This window comes from Lathamus discolor, chromosome 1 (genome assembly GCF_037157495.1).
Source record: "Lathamus discolor isolate bLatDis1 chromosome 1, bLatDis1.hap1, whole genome shotgun sequence".
In the NCBI taxonomy this organism is placed as follows: domain Eukaryota; kingdom Metazoa; phylum Chordata; class Aves; order Psittaciformes; family Psittacidae; genus Lathamus; species Lathamus discolor.
Genome location: NC_088884.1, coordinates 15,356,558 through 15,376,895, shown reverse-complemented (window position 1 = coordinate 15,376,895; position 20,338 = coordinate 15,356,558). Strand labels below are relative to the sequence as shown.

At 39.4% G+C, this 20,338-nt stretch overlaps 1 protein-coding gene across 2 annotated transcripts in view; it reads left to right on the top strand.

Moving 5' to 3' along the window:
• TMEM168 (transmembrane protein 168) overlaps window positions 1-19,251 on the top strand; it is a 28,997-nt gene extending 9,746 nt beyond the window's left edge. For both annotated transcript variants that reach the window (XM_065695827.1, XM_065695922.1), the window contains exons 3-5: window positions 7,464-7,606; window positions 10,970-11,244; window positions 15,201-19,251. In XM_065695827.1, coding sequence (XP_065551899.1) covers window positions 7,464-7,606; window positions 10,970-11,244; window positions 15,201-15,748 — 966 coding nt within the window. In that variant the 3' untranslated portion in view covers window positions 15,749-19,251. The remainder of the gene's footprint in view (window positions 1-7,463; window positions 7,607-10,969; window positions 11,245-15,200) is intronic.
• The last annotated feature ends 1,087 nt before the right edge of the window (window positions 19,252-20,338 follow it).

The window sequence follows — 20,338 nt, the reverse complement described above, 5'->3', positions numbered from 1 at the left end:
TGGCATTAAGAAGTCACAGTACATTATTCTTGGGTTTTAGTGAATTTTATGGGTTAGTAAAATACCAGTATTCATTATATGCTTGAGTATTTGTACTGAAATGGACAGTAGAGTTGATTTCAAATTCTTGATGGAAGAAAAGGTAGGTTCTGTATGCATGAACATTTTCTTGTTTTGGGGAGAGATAGTGATTTTGTATTTTTTATTGTGAAATGATTACCTGGTGTTTCTTGAAAGCTCAATTTACGAAGTCTTAATATAAAAGTGAGATTGTTTTCTGAATAGTAAGACAGTTTCTAAGTAGCATCTGTATTTACTTGCACATACTTTTATTAACATCACAGATTTAATAACTTTTTTGAATGCAAATCATATATAGCCTTTCTTCTTCATTTTCCCCTTCTTTTCTCCCTGCCTTGTATTTTAATCCCGTCCTCGTCAGACTTCACTTGTCCAGTTTAATTTAGTTTCTTTTTTCCCCTGGAGGTCCTGCTGCATCCTCTGGGCCTCTGTCCATATTTTCTCAAATAACTGTGCCGCTCCTGCTTCTTTTTCCTCTATGTCTGTCTGGTCATCTTTAGTTCCCCCCTTTCCTCACTAACAGTTTTTCCCCTCCTTGCCAGTGGATATCTGTGCCTTGCTGTTTCTTTATGGACTTGTCTCTTCAGTTTCTTTTGTAATACCTTTATTCCCTGTTTCCCTACTGTTTCGTCATCTCTTAAGCTGGATCCTAAATGCCCCTTTCTCACTGCTGATCATTTCTTCTCAGACTTGCCTGCTATCCTGTTTGTTTTTGCTGCCTGTCTTCCTCTCTGCGGTGGGTTCTCAGCCCTACTTGGTTCTCTACCTCTCCACTCCTGTCCTGCAGGCTACATCAGGCTGCCTGCTCCCATCCGCAGTGGCAGCACACCTTGCTGCTGTCACCACCACTTCCAGAGGCCCTGAGGTCATGAAGGGGATCTCTGGTGACAAGAGAAAGTATTCATTGTTAGTCTGAAGAATCTGATTTATGTGGTAAGCTTGCTGTCAAAATCTCATTAATTTCTGAATTCAAATTTTTATATTAAAAAAATCAGAAATCCATTTGGTATGCCTTTAAATTGACATCCACTTCTGGGTTTGCTGGGACAATGTATGCAGACTAAAGCACAGGCTTTAAAACAGGAGTTAGGGATGGGAAACACAATGCATTAAATCCATCTGCCAGTGAACATGACAGTTATTTCCTGTAAACTGTTTCCTAGATTTTCTCAGTGCTGTTTTGATAGGCAGAAATAATGGGTTATTTATTGTTCTCCAGAGGCTATTCTTTCATTCAGTAGCTTGTTATAAGACTGTTTCTTCTGGTAGTTAATCACCACTGTAACTTTGCAAGTTTTGTCTTGATGCTTCTTTTTATCTGTAATATATATTGCTTATTCCAAACGAAACCAATATACCCATCAAATATTTGTAGATTACTTATCATGTTATACTTTTTCTCCTGAGCTCCGTCATGAAGCTTATACTTCTTTGCATTTGCAGAATCACTGCAGAGGAGCCAAGCAGAACTGTTTAGTTTATATTTACTTACGTGTGTGTATGTGGATACATAAAAATAGGTAAATATTATTCAGCTTGGATAATGGAAAGTAGGGCAGAATTTTGCTTGGAAATACAAAGAGGCATCTGTGTAAGCCTCCTCAGTTGTTGTTCTGTTACGTATAATCCCGGGCAGCCTGCTTGTGCAGTGGGTTGGACCAGAGAATTTTCAGAGGCCCCTTCCAACCTCAGCCATTCAGTGATTCCGTGATCATCTTAGCTGACGTACATTTAGCAATTTATTTCTGTTTTAAACAGAGGGGCTCTTCTGTAGGCCTTTGTAACTGGCTTCCAATTTAAAATAAGGTTTCATTTTTAGTGTTTTCTTACCTCCTCCCCTCCCCTTGTTGTTTTCATCAGTCAAATGTCACTTATGCTTCATTGTTAAATACAGTTCCAGAATTGTTCCACTTCCATCAGTGGTTTATTCACTGGGACTGGAGTTGTCCTTTCCATGAATGATAAAATTAGTATCTTGGCTGTAAAATACTCCTAAATTCTTCCAGTGTTTTAACAGTTACACTCAACAATAAGCATTGCTTGAAAGACTAAAGAAAGTGGAAAGATAATACCACCAGTGAATCTTGACGATCTTTTATTGTCTATCACTTCAGTCATCAGAGGTAAGAAGTGTGGGGATTTTTTCACTTCTTGTACATCATTTTGTAGAGAGAACACACTGCGTATTTCCTGAATATTCATTCAGAAGAAGACAGACAAAGGGAGAAAAAAAACCCAGCAAAGACTAAGAGATAAGATGATGTTTCATGTTTTCAGTGGGATTGCTGAGATGGTCCCTGTCTTCTGTTTGCTTTTTGAGCAGTCTTTTTGGAATCAATGAGCCCTTGGAGTACAGGGATGCAGGCTGCAATTGCCAGTGCAGTCAAAAACAGAATGAAAATGTGTTGAACAGATGAAAGAACAAAATCCGTTTCTGGCTTCGCCTGTGCATCCATGGCCATCTGCTCCATTAAGGAGCAGTCATCAAATCTTCTGGATTTAGTAAAGCACTGACAGTCTCCACCTGGAATCTTAGCTGGTATCTTAAAAGAGGAACCTATCTTCAGATTTACTGCAACTACTAAGTTAATTAGATACTATTTTTGGTATTTCAAATTCTCATAGCTTAGGTATTTTAAAATGCCATTTTTGCAGCACTGAACTAAAATATTTTATTATTTACTGTGGAGCTGCTCTAAACATCATTAATCATTTTTATATTTGCTGGTGATATATTTCTTCCAAATTAAAACTGTTGAAAAAGTGCTGACAACAGGTGCCAGCATCTTAACATTAGATAGATGTCTTTAAATATAAAATATCCATACAGACAACATTTTCCTACTCCATAGCATAAGATGGCCATTAAATGAAGATGAAACTTCAGATGGAGCCAAGTTGAGTCTTAACACTATAGAGCATATCTGAAGGGGGCCTATAGGGGTGCTGGGGAGGAACTCTTCGTCAGGGACTGTAGTGACAGGACAAGGGGTAATGGGTTAAAACTTAAACAGGGGAAGTTTAGATTGGATATAAGGAGGAAATTCTTTCCTGTTAGGGTGGTGAGACACTGGAATGGGTTGCCCAGGGAGGCTGTGAGTGCTCCATCCCTGGCAGTGTTCAAGGCCAGGTTGGATGAAGCCTTGTGTGGGATGGTTTAGTGTGAGGTGTCCCTGCCCATGGCAGGGGGGTTGGAACTAGGTGATCTTGAGGTCCTTTCCAACCCTAACTATTCTATGATTCTATGATTCCCATTCCTGTTCAGTATTTGGTACAAACTCAAAGCAAGATGCAGAGCAAGATGGATCACTGACATGATCCTTACAGTTCTGTGTAGGAGTCACAAGTACTTGTGAATTTTCTTGCCACTACCTTCGTATTAGTCAGAGTACTTTCAACAGTGAAATGTAGATTTTTATTTAGTAGTCAGACTCAGAAGTTGGGTGAAAATTGTTAATCTTTGTGATAATCTTAAATTGTGTTATTGCAGAACACAGTGGGCTTAATAACTTCCATGTGTTTTGGGGATTGGGGAAATGCAGGGAGTGCTTAGAACAACATGGCGTCTTATAAGAAAACTTCCACAATAAAATCCATATAAAGTAATAATATAGTAGTATTCTTCAGGATTTTGTGATTGCTGTAGCTTTTATGGGCAAATGTGGTTTTTATTTTGTAATATGCTTACTGTGATCATAGCACTAATGCAATGTAAGAGCAGTTTGATCCAAGAAAAGTCATACTTCTATATGTCATATTTATATATGATGGAAAGGCTGAATTTGTCATAAAAATGCATTGTAATTCTTCCTGGTCCATGCATTCAGGTTTTCCAAAGGTCAGAAAATCCTCTAACTAACTGGTCATGCTAGGAAGCTCTTCTAGACACAGCCTTCAGTTTCTGCAGGACCCAAGTCTTTGTCTGTTTTTGTAACTTAAAGCAAATAATCCTTCTGGTACCTACAGAGTTGCGAAAGTAACTCTCTAAATCTTGAAACTAATTTAGCCTAGAGAGTTCCACTATCTCCTCAAAGTCTTATATTCCACAAGGATTCTATAGAATAAAAACTAGCCAAATCTTTGTAACTTCTTCATTGCTGCTGCTCCGAGTCCTTTTCTGTTTCAGAGTTCATTTGGGAACTGAGCAACAAAGAACAGCAGATCCTGATGATACGTTTGAAACAAAAATTGTATTGTCTTAGTTGCAAGACTGTTTTCTCCTTAACAACAAAACAAGTTAAGGTTGCACCGTAATTTTCACAGTGTTTTAAGCTTTCCTGTCTTCTGCTCATTTCAGGTAATTGTACAGATTTGGGGAAAATTATTCTGAAAATCTTTATTTTCTGACACAAAACTTGAGAATAATTATGTGAATGCTTCTCTGCACTGAGTCTAAGCAAAGCTGGGATGGGGAAAGGATTGTATCTGGGAGGATGCAAGGTACCTCCTGAGATGGCTAAGAAAATTATGTACAGAAAAGTGATTGTGAATCTCCCATAATGTATGTGTGCTTCACTGGCACTCAGTGCTCCTTGTAGATTCAAATTACCAGCACCAAAACATAAAATTACTTTATACACCATGAAACTGGGTTGCAGTGTTATTAATTCTCGTGTTATCACGTGTTGATGAACTGGTTGTATCTGAACCAGTTTTGTAGCTTGAATGTTAGAGAGTCAATGAGCATATTAACTGCACTTCTGTGATGAGTGCAGCGCCCTGTGTAAAGGGAAGCTCTCTGTGGCTGTTCTGAAACATGATTTGGTGTCTGCTCAATGTCATGTCCTCATGTCTTTGAGAGCTGGAAGCTAAATAAGTAAGCTTTTCATTTGTCATGAATTGTATAAAGCATAGTAGGAGCTGGTTATAGTTTAAGAGTGGTTTCAGATGCTGGAATTTGAGAATAATGCTATCAGTTAACAATTACTTGAGAATAGTTCTGTCAGTTAATAATGCTATCAGTTAGTTATCAGTTAATATCAGATTCTGGTGTTTATTTGTGGTTAAAAGTATTTGTTACCCTTTCAAGGACACATAGGTAAGATGCTTCCATAAGAAGTATAATGGGACACTTTTTAAAACCAGGACAGGTTTTAATAGTTCTTTTCCTTAGGGTAGAAAGCACATTAGGTGGATAAAGCTTGTTCTTTCAGGCTGTGTCATGTAGTATTCCTGTTTTTAAAACCTGAATATGGTTGAGTTAGTGCAAGGTCCTACACCTGGGTCGGAGCAATCCCAGGCACACCTACAGATTGGGCAGAGAAGAGATTCAGAGCACCCCTGCGGAGAAGGACTTGGGGGTGCTGGTCGATGAGAAAATGAACATGAGCCGGCTTCAATGTGCGCTCGCAGCCCAGAAAGCCAACCGTATCCTGGGCTGCATCAGAAGGAGCGTGACCAGCAGGTCGAAGGAGGTGATCCTGGAACAGGTTGCCCAGGGGGGTTGTGGAGTCTCCTACACTGGAGATATTCAAGGCCCGCCTGGACAAGTTCCTGTGTGATGTACTGTAGGTTACCCTGCTCTTGCAGGGGGGTTGGACTAGATGATCTTTTTAGGTCCCTTCCAACCCTTGGGATTCTGTGATTCTGTGATTCTGTGATCCTGCCCCTCTACTCTGCTCTCGTGAGACCTCACCTGGAGTATTGTGTGCAGTTCTGGTGTCCTCAACATAAAAAGGACATGGAACTGTTGGAACAAGTCCAGACGAGGGCCACGAGGATGATCAGGGGACTGGAGCACCTCCCGTATGAAGACAGGCTGAGGAAGTTGGGGCTGTTCAGCCTGGAGAAGAGAAGGCTGCAGGGAGACCTCATAGCAGCTTTCCAATGTCTGAAGGGGGCTTATAGGGATGCTGGGGAGGGACTCTTCATTAGGGACTGTAGTGACAGGACAAGGGGTAATGGGTTAAAGCTTAAACAGGGGAAGTTTAGATTGGATAAAAGGAGGAAATTCTTTCCTGTTAGGGTGGTGAGGCACTGGAATGGGTTCCCCAGGGAGGTTGCGAATGCTCCATCCCTGGCGGTGTTCAAGGCCAGTTTGGACGAAGCCTTGTGTGGGATGGTTTAGTGTGAGGTGTCCCTGCTCATGGCAGGGGGTTGGAACTAGATGATCATAAGGTCCTTTCCAACCCTAACTATTCTATGATTCTATGTGCCAGCTAGAACTGAATTGGTTTAGGTGTCATTTTTTTTCATTATAATTTACTTTCCAAATTATTCGTAACTTTGTCCATGTGTTAAGCTGAACTGCCAGTCCTCATCAACTCACTGGTAAACAGTAAGGCAATATGCAGACTTAAAAAAAAACCATTAATATTGTAGATTTATGCAGAGAGGGTGGATGAAACACAGATGTGGTCAGAGGTCACAGGGCTGTCTTCTCAAGACAAGAATCTGTCCTATAAGTTTATTTCCTTTGCTGTATAACAAACTTTAATAACTGCACCATGGACATTAAAGATCTTGGTTAATTATAATACTGTTTCTACCTTTCCTAAAACATTAATGCCTCAGTAAACCCATTCACATAATGTTAAAATAATTAAAATGAATCTGTATTTGTTCCGCCTCTCCCTGACATCTGGCATTTCAGAAGTCTGTTTTTATTTTACTAGTCCTAGTGATTGAGACTTAACTTTCAAAGCCTTTTTTCCTTATTTACAGAAAGCATCCATGTAGCAGTGAATATAATTTTTTCCTAACCTGCCTTTTACTTACAAAACAGGAAAGCTCAATATGGGGTGTTAGCTGTGTTAATGCTTCAAAGTCCTTTAGTGGGTGTCCCTTCTCATCTGCTATTTATGTAGCTGATAAAGAATTGTATTTTTATTTGCAATAATGTTCATAAATGTTCTCAGAGTTATATTTTGTATGGTACATAGTATTACACAAAGAATATTTTAAAAATTCTTGGAATTTAAAAGCAAGAATAGTCAAATCTATATTTTTAATCATGCAAGATAGTATGCTGTCATCTGATTCTGGGTACATAATATTCTGTTTTGTACTTTACTGACTAAGGCTTGACCCTGCAGATATTTACAGATATGTATTTTATGCACTTAAATAATTCACATGACGTTTGATTTTGCTGCTTAAATGGGCAAAGCTAAGGCATCAGAGCTTCTAAACCTAAGTTCTGTGCTCTTAGTGTTTTCAAATATGTTCCTCTCAGAAGAGTGATCCCTGCTTATCAGCCACCTTCTTCCCAAGCCTTTCATTTGTCCTTAGAGTACTTCACCTTGTAATATGAGGAAAAATAAGTTTACGTTATGTATAATGACTTGCATGTTTCAGGGCGTGTTTGAACACAGGGACTTATTCATAAAACGGACAGGAAGGATTTTTCATGCAGTACCTAAATCTCCCTGTTTTCTTTTTAGCCAACCAATGGGATCTTCATGAGTGTATTTCTCATCGTTTTACCTCTGGAGTCCATGGCTCATGGTCTTTTCCATGAGCTGGGAAACTGCTTGGGAGGAACGTGTGTTGGGTATGCCGTTGTGATTCCCACCAGCTTTTGCAGGTATAGTTAACATATATTTCAGCTTCACAGCGGTGTAAGGGTACTGTTAGCTGCTAGTGCTTTTGCTTGTATTTTTCAATAACTAAATACCAATTCAAATAATAGGAAGATTTTGTATTTTTTCTTTTCCTCACCTTCCAAAAAGAATGAGTAACTCCAAATCCACCTTTTTATATGTGTTTAATTTGCTTTCAGAAAGCTGGTGAAGGCTTTACACACCAATCATGCGTAGGCAGATTCCACAGTCAGTCTTTCGTGCAGAGGAGGATTGGGGCCAAATAGATCAGTTCAAAACAATTTTGAATTGTACTAAATGAGGTGGTGTCTACCTTTAAAAGATATTGAAATTAGATTTGTGAGTGGACTGCATATCAGTTATTGGTATTGTGAATTTACAGACGATTTTTGGTGCAATATAAATGTTGCCATATGAGAAATTATCGGGGTGGAGGGATTGTACTATTATTATTTGCCCATTTGTGTGGGATTTTTATGAGCCTTAAACTTGCAAATGTTACGTTAGCCATATAATTAAAATTGTGTATGCAGTTTTTTGTAAATGATAAACAAGAACTATGTGAGTTATCTGTTTGATTTACAAAAGAAACAGAATAGTAACTTGAAATCAGAGGTTTAAAAATAGAACTGCCCAATTAATGAAAACTGCCCAGATTGAGTACATGTAATAGATTCAGTGGGTAGGGCAAAAAAATTAACAGGCAAAGAAACAGAAGGTTGCATACTCATTTTAGATCAGTGTATCTTAAATAGTGTGAAATAGTGTAAAACCAGTTTTTCTGATCTACAGTCTTCATTCAGCTTGGCACTCAAAAAAATTCATGTACTCAATTATTGTTGGGGGTTATAAGAATACATTGCAATATAAATTTGTTTGATTGTTTCTATGGCAACAGTTTAATTCCTTCATTACAGCATAATATTCTGGCTCTGGCAGTTCCCTTGCATTTTTGAGTGAGTGACATACTCCTGAACAACTGTTTAGGTCCTCACAGCATTGAACTTCCTTATTAATAAAGTGTGACTCTCTCGATGAGGCTTCACTTGCTGAGATAAAACAGTAATGATGATGTATTCAGTATAGCTGTAGTAGTGGAACGTTAGTCTTCCTGAAAGCACTAGACAGCTGAGGAGGTGTCCAATGGAGCTAGACCAATAACGAAGCAGGTAGCTTTACACACTGACTTGCAAACAAAATACATGAAGAATACATACGTACATGCATATCTATAGAAAACAGAAGGCATATTTTGCATTAGTAGAATACAGAATCCCAAGGGTTGGAAGGGACCTCAAAAGATCATCTAGTCCAACCCCCCTGCAAGAGCAGGGTAACCTACAGTACATCACACAGGAACTTGTCCAGGCGGGCCTTGAATATCTCCAGTGTAGGAGACTCCACAACCCCCCTGGGCAACCTGTTCCAGTGCTCTGTCACTCTTACAGTAAAGAAGTTCTTCCTGATGTTAACGTGGAACTTCCTATGTTCCAGTTTACACCCATTGCCCCTTGTCCTATCACTGGATATCACTGAAAAAAGCCTAGCTCCATCATCCTGACACCTACCCTTCACATATTTGTAAACATTGATGAGGTCACCCCTCAGTCTCCTCTTCTCCAAGCTAAAGAGACCCAGCTCCCTCAGCCTCTCCTCATAAGGGAGATGTTCCACTCCCTTAATCATCTTTGTGGCTCTGCGCTGGACTCCTTCAAGCAATTCCCTGTCCTTCTTGAACAGAGGGGCCCAGAACTGGACGCAATATTCCAGATGCGGCCTCACCAAGGCTGAGTAGAGGGGGAGGAGAACCTCTCTTGACCTACTAACCACTCCCTTTCTAATGCACCCTAAGATGCCATTTGCCTTCTTGGTCACAAGAGCACATTGCTGGCTCATGGTCATCCTCCTATCCACCAGGACCCCCAGGTCCCTTTCCCGTTCACTACTTTCCAGCAGGTCAACCCCCAACCTGTACTGGTACATGGGGTTGTTCTTCCCCAGATGCAAGACTCTACACTTGCCCTTGTTAAATTTCATCAAGTTTCTCCCCGCCCAACTCTCCAGCCTGTCCAGGTCTCGCTGAATGGCAGCACAGTCCTCTGGTGTGTCAGCCACTCCTCCCAGTTTTGTGTCATCAGCAAACTTGCTGAGGGTGCACTCAGTTCCCTCATCCAGGTCATTGATGAAAATATTAAACAGCACCGGTCCCAGCACCGACCCCTGAGGAACTCCACTAGTCACAGACCTCCAGCTAGATTCTGCACCATACGTGCATCTCCTTATTTTCACCCACAAAGCTCTCCATGTCTGTAACTGAGCATAAATCAGGTCAGTTTCCTACAGCTGTCAGTCATGCTTTTTATCATTACCAGTGGCTGAAGCATGATGAATGTATTTCTTTTTCTGAAAACACATCCTGAAGAGCACTCCCATAACTGGGTGTCTTGCAAGACCAGATCTCCTATTTTCGTGATTAGTGAGTTCCTATGTAGAATTTGAAAAAGGGGGGGAAGTGTTTGTGTATTTTTATATATTTTTAAAGATATAAAATATATCTTCTATATTTGTATATAGAATATATATACATAAATGCAAATAAAATGCATTTTGGAACTCAGGTACTCTTTTGTTATACATGCATATTCATACATATTCATACACATACACATCTATATATTTGTTTCAGGTCTAGTTTGTACTTTTCTTAGAACTTTCATTTTCTAAGCCGTGAATAACATTGTCTGAAATACGTGTCTGACGCTGAAAGATCAGCATCTGAACAGCACACAGAAGTAGGAATTGCTGTGTTTGTGTGAATACCATGTTGAATAAAAGCTAGTTTAGAACAGAGTAAAATTAGTTCAAAATATCTGAGCAAAATGTGTAGTTGGATCTCTATTATTAGAAACAAGTTTGCAGGTTTTGTGCAAATTAGCACTCATTCTCCCTGTGCTTCTTTCCAGTCGTATGTGTAAAAGTGCCTGTCTGAAGGCAATGCTCTCCCAGTGGGACTTAATCCAGTTGTTGAAGCCTACCTAGAGTGTTCATGTCCCAGCTCCTGTCTCTCTCCCTCTGTCTCTCAGCTGCAGGAATAGCATGGGGTTGAGTAAGAGCTGTACTTTGAATGAAGAAGTGTGACAGAAGGGAGAGGGAGATAGTGGTCCCTCACTCTAATACAGTGTTTTGAATTGTTTATAAACTGTACATGTCAAGTGAATTTGAATTTAGAGCAGTGCTACTTTGTATCAGAGAAAATGTGCACAGGGAGAAAAAATCACCAATTGCTGTAAGTCCGCTAGCATGAAATAATTACAAATAATAATCATAGCTGGTTTTCTTCTCTTTAGTCCTGATGGCCAGCCAACTCTTCTTCCACCTGAGCACGTACAGGAGTTAAATCTGAGGTCTACTGGCATGCTTAATGCCATCCAAAGATTTTTTGCATATCACATGATTGAGACATATGGTTGTGACTACTCTACAAGCGGACTGACCTTTGATACCCTCCACTCCAAGATCAAGTCTTTCCTTGAACTTCGGACGTCAGATGGACCCAGACATGATACCTACATTTTATACTACAGTGGTCACTCGCATGGCACTGGCGAATGGGCCTTGGCAGGTAACTTGTTTGTGGATTTTTTTTTTTATCAGTAGTTTTGATATTGATAAACTTTCTAAATAACTTAATTTGCGCTGTGAAAAACCATACTGTATTGCAGAATTTTGAAGTTTTGGTCACATTTATTATCTCATAATCCGGAATGGCAAAAAAACCCACCAGTCTTTGGGGAACAGGTAATTCATGAACTTCTATGTTATTTTGGTATTTAGTCACTTCGTTAAAAATCCTTTTGCAGCTAACTAATCTTACACTTGTTCTCAAAATTGTCTAAATATTGTTGACTCCAAATGTGTGCTTACAAGTTTAAACTTGATTTCATATTCCCCTTACAATTCAACAAGTTAAAGATCACTTTTTTCTAGAAAATTGGTAGTGACCCTCCTGCTCTAAAAACAGATTTAGAGAACGAGATTGATTGCCCAGCAAAGTTTGTGGATGCCCCATCCCTGGAAGTGTGCAGAGCCAGGCTGGATGGGGCTTTGAGCAACCTGGTCTAAGCAGAAGATGTTCCTGCTCATGGCAAGCATTTGGAACTAGGCGATCTTTACCATCCCTTCCAATCCAAACCATTCTATGATTCTGTGATTTCTTTTGTATTTTGAGGAATATTCCTTCCCTGTAATAAGCAAGCATAATTTCATTCCCTGGACCTGGCAGAGTGAGTTATACAGTGTTCTGTGTCACAGTGTCAGTTAACTGTCATGAGGGTGCTCTGTACTTTTTGTAAAAGACAGATTCCATAAAAGAAATAGGAGGCAGGTACACAGTCCGCACTAGAAAAGCAGATCTTAACACCTACAGTAAACCTTATATTGTGAAAACAGCTATGATTTGCTGACATCCTAGAGGTTGGGAATCACTGTGGGCACAGACTACAGACCCCTATATAAAGGCCCGGTTTAAGCCTTGTCATGGCATAGACTTCACCATTTCCCCTTTTCTTGGTCTGTTTTTCATCTGTCTGTGTAACGGGCAGCTCTCTCTCAACTGTATTCTTTGGTAAACGTACTGAAGTCCTCAAATCGTGCGTAGCTATAGCCTTGCTTTCCTGCTGTATGGAAACAGGCTTCTGAAGGTGCATGCAAAAACTGAATCTTATAGTAAATGCATTGAAAATTTGCAACGTTTTTCTTCCTGTGACAGAATTAATTCTCTTGGATAGCGCTCTGCCTGCAAGCTCCGGGCTGTCAGCAGTCTCTCTCCAGGCACATGTGCTCTTCAACAGTGTAGATGGGTATTGGCTTTGCATGTGGTCATGCTGAGGTGTTCAGGCGCAGGTCAGTTTTCATCTGGAGACCATATACCTAGCAGCAAAACTCTGCCTCCCACCCATGCTCCAGCTGGCAACATAGATACAGTTAGCTTTCTAACATATATAGAGCCAAATGTTGCTGCAGAAATTGGACAGCTTCCAGACCAGTCCTGGCTTATGTCTGTCTTGCCTGGAGTGTGACAGGTCTCTGTGTATGCGCTCAGGTAGCTGTAGCCTAAAATAAACTGTCTTCACTTTTAGAATAAGGGCTGAGGTAACCGTTATATGAAAGTTTCTCTAGTAAAATATGCAGTATGTAAAGGCAGTGCTGGTCAGCTGTCTCACAAAGCTCCTTTCCAGTTCTCTGTCCAAGCACATCATCAGCTTCTACCTCAAGATATGTATAGTCATGCAAAGGAGAGGAAGATGCAGCTATCACATGCCTTGGATCCTTTTTTGTGATTAATTTTAAATCAGTCATGGTTTAAACCACGACAGTACTCCTTCCAGATAGCACTGCTCCTGAATGTAACTTGAAGTTTAAACTGAAAAGACGACGTCTGTCTGTGTAATTGTACTGCATATATTGGACAGTGGCATTCTGTGACAGATGGAACATTTGGTCATCAGCTCCCATAATGTGTACTGTCCTCTGACCTCTGGAGAGGATAAAGAGAGGTGGAAACAATGAAATAAAACATTTGGATCTAATAGAAGTAGTGTCTCATTGCCCGCTTATGTCATGATACGGCACAGCAGTAGCAGTGTAGGCTTTGCTTTGTAATAACATCTTTTCAATGAAGCTTGCTGGATTTATTTGTTCACTAATGATGTTTCTCTGTTGTTGGAAGCTGGGATGTACCACAGTGGTGTATAAAAAAGCTGTTAACTAGTCATTGCGTAAAGTATGAGCAATCAAATGACCTGGGAGGTCATGTTCTCTGAGTGAAGGCAAAGGCAAGAGCTGGACTAATGAAGCTTTATCTCTATTGCTGAAACTGTCAGCTTAACTGCCTTCAAAACCTGTCAAAGAGCCAGATGTGGCCAGGCACATGGATTTCTTACACAGTTTGGTGCCTAAACCTTGCACTGGCTGATAAGTGTGTGTGTTTATGATCACTAGGGTTAGAAGCTGAGTGTGTGTGCATGAAGGATGAGATGGTTTTCTTTGGGCAATTCTGTCCAGTACCATTTAAAATCACCTGCACTGCTACATACACTAAAATAAAACTTATTTATAAGTCTTTTAAATGTGAATAAATAAAGATATTTTTTGCTGCTAATTGACACAGAAGACTTACCTAGAAAAGGGAAAATGCTTCTATAGAAGTCTCTGCTGTAAATAACTACAGCGATTTGGGGATCACGTACCAAGACAAGTCATTACTGTAGGTTTTTATATTAAGATTCTCCTTGGTACTAAATTTTCCAATTTTTTGAGAAAGTTGTTGCTCTTTAATTTTGCTTTTACTTTAACTGCAATAGCATGCTGAAAGCTTTAACTCTGTTAATTTGAAGCACTTTTTGTCACCACTTACAGGTAAAAATGTAAGTGCTGAAATAGGCAGTTATTCCATTTGAGATTCATCTGTGCAGTTAAATTCCTACTAAGAAGATTTTAAATACTGCTAAATGTACTTACATTCTACAGTGAAAATCACTATGGAATTAAAATGCAGTTATTTTAAATGACATTTTTCTCCTTTTCTTCTAAAAGTCATACATTTTTTTAAATTTGACATTTTCAAACTAGACTGTTTTCATCGTAAATCTGTATCATAGCTCCAAATTGCCAACAGCTCTTCACATTAATAGTCACTACACAGCCAGTGGAGATTTATCCACTTGTTTGCAAGATGTTTTCCTTAAGCAATTGAGTAAGTAAGCTGCTTTTCAAAGCTACATAGATCCTGCAGTATCCATTACATTTAAGCAGAAGTATATATGTCCCCACTGTAGGTAACTTGGTTTAATTATAGTCAGATCTTCCAAAGTATTGTCGGAGCAAGAGCTGAGATGGAACATGAGAAGTTGGATGCTCTAATTGCAAGTGTTTTCTGAGCTGACAGGAAATAAATATTGTGCAAAAAAGTCCTATGAGGTTTTTATTTCATTGAGCTGTAAATCCATACCAGTTTTAATTTTCTTGAAGCTCTGAAGACAACTGTGTCTGTAGAGTAAAATCTGTCCATTTTTGGTCAAGTCATTTTTTCAAGTCAGACCAGTGGTTGTGCCTGTAGGTGGCTTTCATGTTGTGCTTCAAAACTGTTAACATGCATTGTGTTCAAAAGTCCTCTCTTTTCCTTGAAAGAGGAGTCCTTTTTAATATTAATAAAAACATATTAAAAGGAACTTTTTTTCTCTTCTTAAAATTATTAATAATAATACAAAATAATCTATTTCTGGTTTTCTCTTCTTGTTTAGCTATTTCCAGATTCCTCCAATAGGCTGCAATTTCTTTCACTCTGTGAGGAAATTCCTTTTTATTTTAATCAAGGGTGAGTTAATGCCCTCATCCGCCACAGCAAGTCAGGTGGAATCAGTTAATACCTCCCTGGAGATCTGCAACATCTGCAGACGGCGAGGATCAGTTGAAAACTTCTGTTATATCTGTCCAGGTTGTTAAAATATCCACAGTCAGAATTGTAGAGAGGGTTCTGTTTCTTTGTCCTAATATGAAATCTTTTTTCCCATGTGACAGGGGGTGATGCTTTACGACTGGACACACTGTTGGACTGGTGGAGAGAAAAGAACGGTACTTTCTGTTCTCGACTCATCATCGTTTTAGACTGTGAGAACTCTCAGCCTTGGGTTAAACAAGTAAGAAAAGTAAATGACCAGTATATTGCTGTGCAAGGAGCAGAAATGGCCAGAGTTGTAGACATCGAGGAAGCAGACCTTCCACAGCTTGGTGACTTCACCAGGCAATGGGTTGAGTACAACTGTAATCCTGACAGCAACATCAGCTGGTCTGAAAAGGGACGTACAGTGAAAGCAGTGTATGGTGTGTCAAAACACTGGAGTGACTACACTTTGCATTTGCCAACAGGAAGCGATGTTGCCAAACACTGGATGATATACTTCCCACGCATCACCTATCCCTTAGTGCATTTGGCAAACTGGTTTTGTGGTCTCAATCTGTTCTGGGTCTGTAAAGCGTGCTTTAGGTGCTTGAAAAGACTGAAAATGAGCTGGTTTCTTCCCACAGTGCTGGACACTGGACAGGGTTTCAAACTCGTCAAATCCTAATTAGCAACCAAAGAGAAAATGAAGTGAGAGCTCTGGGAACTTTCTCACTGTACTGTACTTACAACTTTTTATATGAGTATTTTTCTCTGAAAAAGTCTGCTACACTCACTTTACTCAGCTCTTTGAGCAGCTACAGTATATGCAACAGTTAGAAACTGCAGTCTCAAACAGAAGAGGGTCAGACTAAGGTATTTGATTTTTGTTGCTGGTCTGTATGTACATACGTAAGAGACTTATTTAATATGACCGTGCATTTTGGAGACAGTTCACATGTTCAGAGTCATCAGTTTGATGGACAACAACTCCTGTGAATGTTACAGCATGCTTTTTTGTCATTTATATCCACTGTAAGGTTCAAATACAGGAAAGGAATCAAGCTAATACTTAAATCAGTTTATATGTCCTTGAAATTATATGGTGCAATCAAGGGTATTATGAAACAGCACTGAGCCAAAAAAAAAAAATAGAAGAATGAATAGCCATTTAGGTAAGTAGGTACCAAGAATCTTTAGTTTTATTTGCCGTTACACCTTTAGTCCCTGCCTCAGTCCTCTGATGTTCTGGCGCTGCTGGGACAATGTTTGCTGAAGTGCAGTTTCAGAAACTTTCAGTTTTACTTTCGAAATTCAGTATCTTGCTGGTGAGCTTTTTTTATTATTTTTCTTCTGATATTCCTAGCAGTTATCTCTTACATGGAATAAAAAGTGCAGAGAGTTTTTCCCTCACCTCTTAAGGTGGTTCTGCGCGCTTTTCCTTCCTGGGCTGTTACTAGTTTGTGTTTTGAAAAGCTACCCTGAAAAAAATTAAAAACAAAACAAAACCCAAGGAGTTTAACAAAGAAAATAGTCCATAGGTTAAAAATGGAAATGCAGATGTTGCCTTGCTTCCATGCTTATCTGAAGTCTCTGCTCTGCCTAAGACCTTAACTCTGTAAAATGCTGACTACACGATTTGACTGATGAGTTCATTATCTATTTAAACCATGAACAAAGTTTGTCAGGAATGTATTATGCCCTTAGGACAGGAGGGAATCCTGAGTATTCCTCAACTCTCTTCTCCCAGCCACAAGGTCCTAATTTTAATCTTTCCATTTACAGTGCTGGATGGAACTTGAGAAATCTTGTCCCAGCCTTTCCTCTTCAGTCAGAGAAGCTGCATAGCATTCTGGTCTCATTTTCTCAAGTACAGAAAATAAGGAGTGAAACAAGCAGCTAAGTCAGTACAGTTTGTGGTGGGGTTTATGCATATGTGTGTGCAATCCAGTATACCTAGAGTTTACTTTACATTTCCATCAGTATTTTAATAAAAATGTTAGGCATTAGCTGATAGGTGTCTAAATTACAACCTGTTATTATTTTTTTATTTAAATATATTAAAATACTTTAGGAGCTCTTCAAGACTTCACCATCAAGAGTTTTTCTAATTCCATTTGAACTTTTTAGCCAGCTAAGTTAAAGAATCTTCTAACACTGATACTGTTAGTAACTCCTGAAAATAAAAGGTGTGATTAAATTGAGATCTGCAATACCCAGAGTAATTTGCACCCACCAACTTAAAAATGGTGATTTTGTAGGATTTACAAGTGACAGCCACTAAGTTTCTTCATTAGTGTGTAGTACACAGCTTTATTTAGCAAGATACCATCCGCTATCCCTCTTTGCCTTTCTCCATTCCCTTCCATAAAGTGAAAATGGGATTGAGAGATTAGAAAGGAGATGTCCTACCAAGGCTCAGTTCCATTGGGTCTTCTCTAAGTAAATGCTGTGGTTGCAGCTTGTCCTGGATTCAGGAGGTGGCTGTTCTCAGTAAGGACAGAGGGTACTTGCACTGTCTAACTTCAGGTATCAAACTTAAGCTCCTAATGTGGGAGGCTGAGATAGGAGTCATCTCATTTAAATTCAGATGTCTGAAAGCTAGACATCTGAATCCATGCATAGTACCAGAAGTGCTCTACTGCTCATTAACAAAGAGAAGTATTTCAAGGGGATGACTCATTTTATCTCTGTTTTAGAAATAACTTTCCTGTGGTTGTGCCTATTAGATTTGTTTTGGTTTTGCTTTCATATCCCAAAGGTCAAGCAGACAAGTCCTTTATGTCTGTTGAATAAGCTTAGAGCACTTCTGTTCCAAGTCATCCTCTGGAGCCTGGGCTGGGTACACAGGCTCCATGTTCAAGCACGTAAATTGGATACTTGAAGTCAGGCTGAATGAGCATCCATTGGGTTGCAAGAGAGCCACATTGTCTCCTCTGCGGAAGTCATTTTCAGCCATTTCTGGTCAACAGCCCTTGAGTATGGAGAAAAAATATTACATAAAGGCAATAATTTGGGTTGTAAAATCACTGTTATTTTGGCTGCTATTGCAGTAAAAGTTCATCAGATAAGCAGTTCCAACTGGACAACTAGAAATTTTTAGCAGAGTCCCTGTAAAGCAGCACCATAATACCTGATAGTCACCCTGGGGACATTTGAAAGTCAAGATCGGCCACAGATCAACCATAACACACCCTGCTAATTATAATGGGTAAATCTTACTCTGTACCTGCTAGTGCTACATTTTTATGGATATGATCAGTATCTTTCTTTTTATACATCAAGGGGAGCAGGAGAAGTGTGGGACTCCTGACCTGTCCTGGGCCAGGGAGCAGTAGCTGCTCAGCAGTGCACCTGTGGGCTTAGTTCTGGGCAGGACAAAATCAGCAGTTGATGCTGATCATTTGTCTCTGTTTAGTAAATGGTTTGCAGCTTGCTCATGAGTTTCCCTTTATTTTGCAAAGACTGAAAGTTAGATAGAGCCAGCTAAAAATACAGCAGAAGGATTATTTGCAAAACTAATCACGTGTTTGCAGATTTGTTTCTGTTTTCTCAATTAAAGAACTCCAGCTTTCTGAATTTGAAATAGTTTCAATGTGTGCTGAAGTGTTCCTACTTTTGAATCTAATTTTTTAAACAGCAAAGGCATGGTGAAAATGCTAATTTAAACTAAAAGAAATGTTTACAGTCATTTAAACTATGAAGCCTTTTTGGACAAAGAGACTGTCTTGTGTGTTTCAAAACACACACACAAAAAAACAGGGCTGTGGGGCAATGACCCTCAGGAATTCAACAGCACTAATCCCCTACTCTTACACTGACTAATATCAGGGCATCCTACTGTGACCCACGTTCCCACGTGGAGTTTTTCTCCATCTCCAGGTGCTCATGTGCCTCTGGGGGCCTCTGCCCAGCCCCGGGCGCCACCTAAGGAGCTCCTAATCCTAGTGAGGAGTGGGGAGTTATCCCTCAGCTGTTCCCTGTGTGAAATACAGGGCAACACCTGAAAGAAATTTAAATCTAATTCCAAAGAATGTTACACCTGCTATCAGTTACATGCATGTTGTTTAGTGGTAACATGCTTACAGGTTGTCTGGATGGAGAAAATATGAACTTTTTTGAGAGGCTTGTCTCTGTACTGTATGTTCAGATATTTTGTTACAAAGGTTGTTATAAATTTATATCACAGTAGTAATTTTATGTTGACTTTGTTTCATTTACCTTCTCTAAATTATCAGCCTTGCTAAAACATGCAACTGCACTGAGTCCTACAAATGTAAGCCTTTGAAAGGAATTCAAATTACAAATTCACAGCAGTATTTTTCTCTGAACAAGTATTGGGGGAAAAAGGCCATTCTTCTTCATCTTTGCACTGCCAGAGTTACATATTTGCAGTTCCTTCTGCTTTGTTTGCTTTGTGATTGTTGTTGTCCAGCCTTCACTTTAAAGTTTTTCCCAGAAATTACTTCTTCACCTTTTTGAAGTTTTCCCTTTATTTTACAAAGCCATAACTAATGCTACACTAGCTGAAAAGCACTTCGGTTGCCAGCGGTAGACAGTGTAACTGGGTTAATTTTTTTCTTCGTGAATATCTTTCTGTGGGAGGGTTTTTACTGGATGTACTGATTTTGGGGGGGTGGGGGTGGGGGTGTGTATTTGTGATACCACTTAAATATATTTTCCTGGTTTGGATGCTTATTTCCATTTCATGTTTTTGTTTATGCCTTGATCACTTCCCAAATTTCTGTGCTTCCTCTTGAATTCCATGGGTTTTTTTTCTGTACAGCTTGTTTCAGAGAGTTTTTTTAGCTACAAATTGCAACAGAGTTTACTAAAAATAAGGAGTATTTATAGTTTAACAATTTAATAGAAATGAGAAATACCAGCTTAAATTATTAATATCTTTCGCTGTGTCATTTCTTTATCACTTTGTCAACAAGCTCGAAAAAAATATTGTTTATACTTTGAGACATTATTTTAGAGAGACTTAATTGAAGACTTCATTTATGTAAGTATTATTATGTAGTCAAACTTGTGTTCTTCAGTAAGATCAAGTTAAGGGAGGGTTCCTGCCTCAGTGAGACCAAGCCTGGGAGATGAAGCAGGAGGAAGCTTTAGAATGGTGAGCAGGGCAGAACTGCACATCTGCTCCTCTCAGAAACTGCTGAGGAGGTTCCTGCAGTCCCTCCCCATGAAACAGTCCTTTACTCTTAACAAGCCAGGTCTTGTTAAGTGAGGACTTAAGTGGGAAATGCAGGAGAAACAGAGGGCTTAGTGT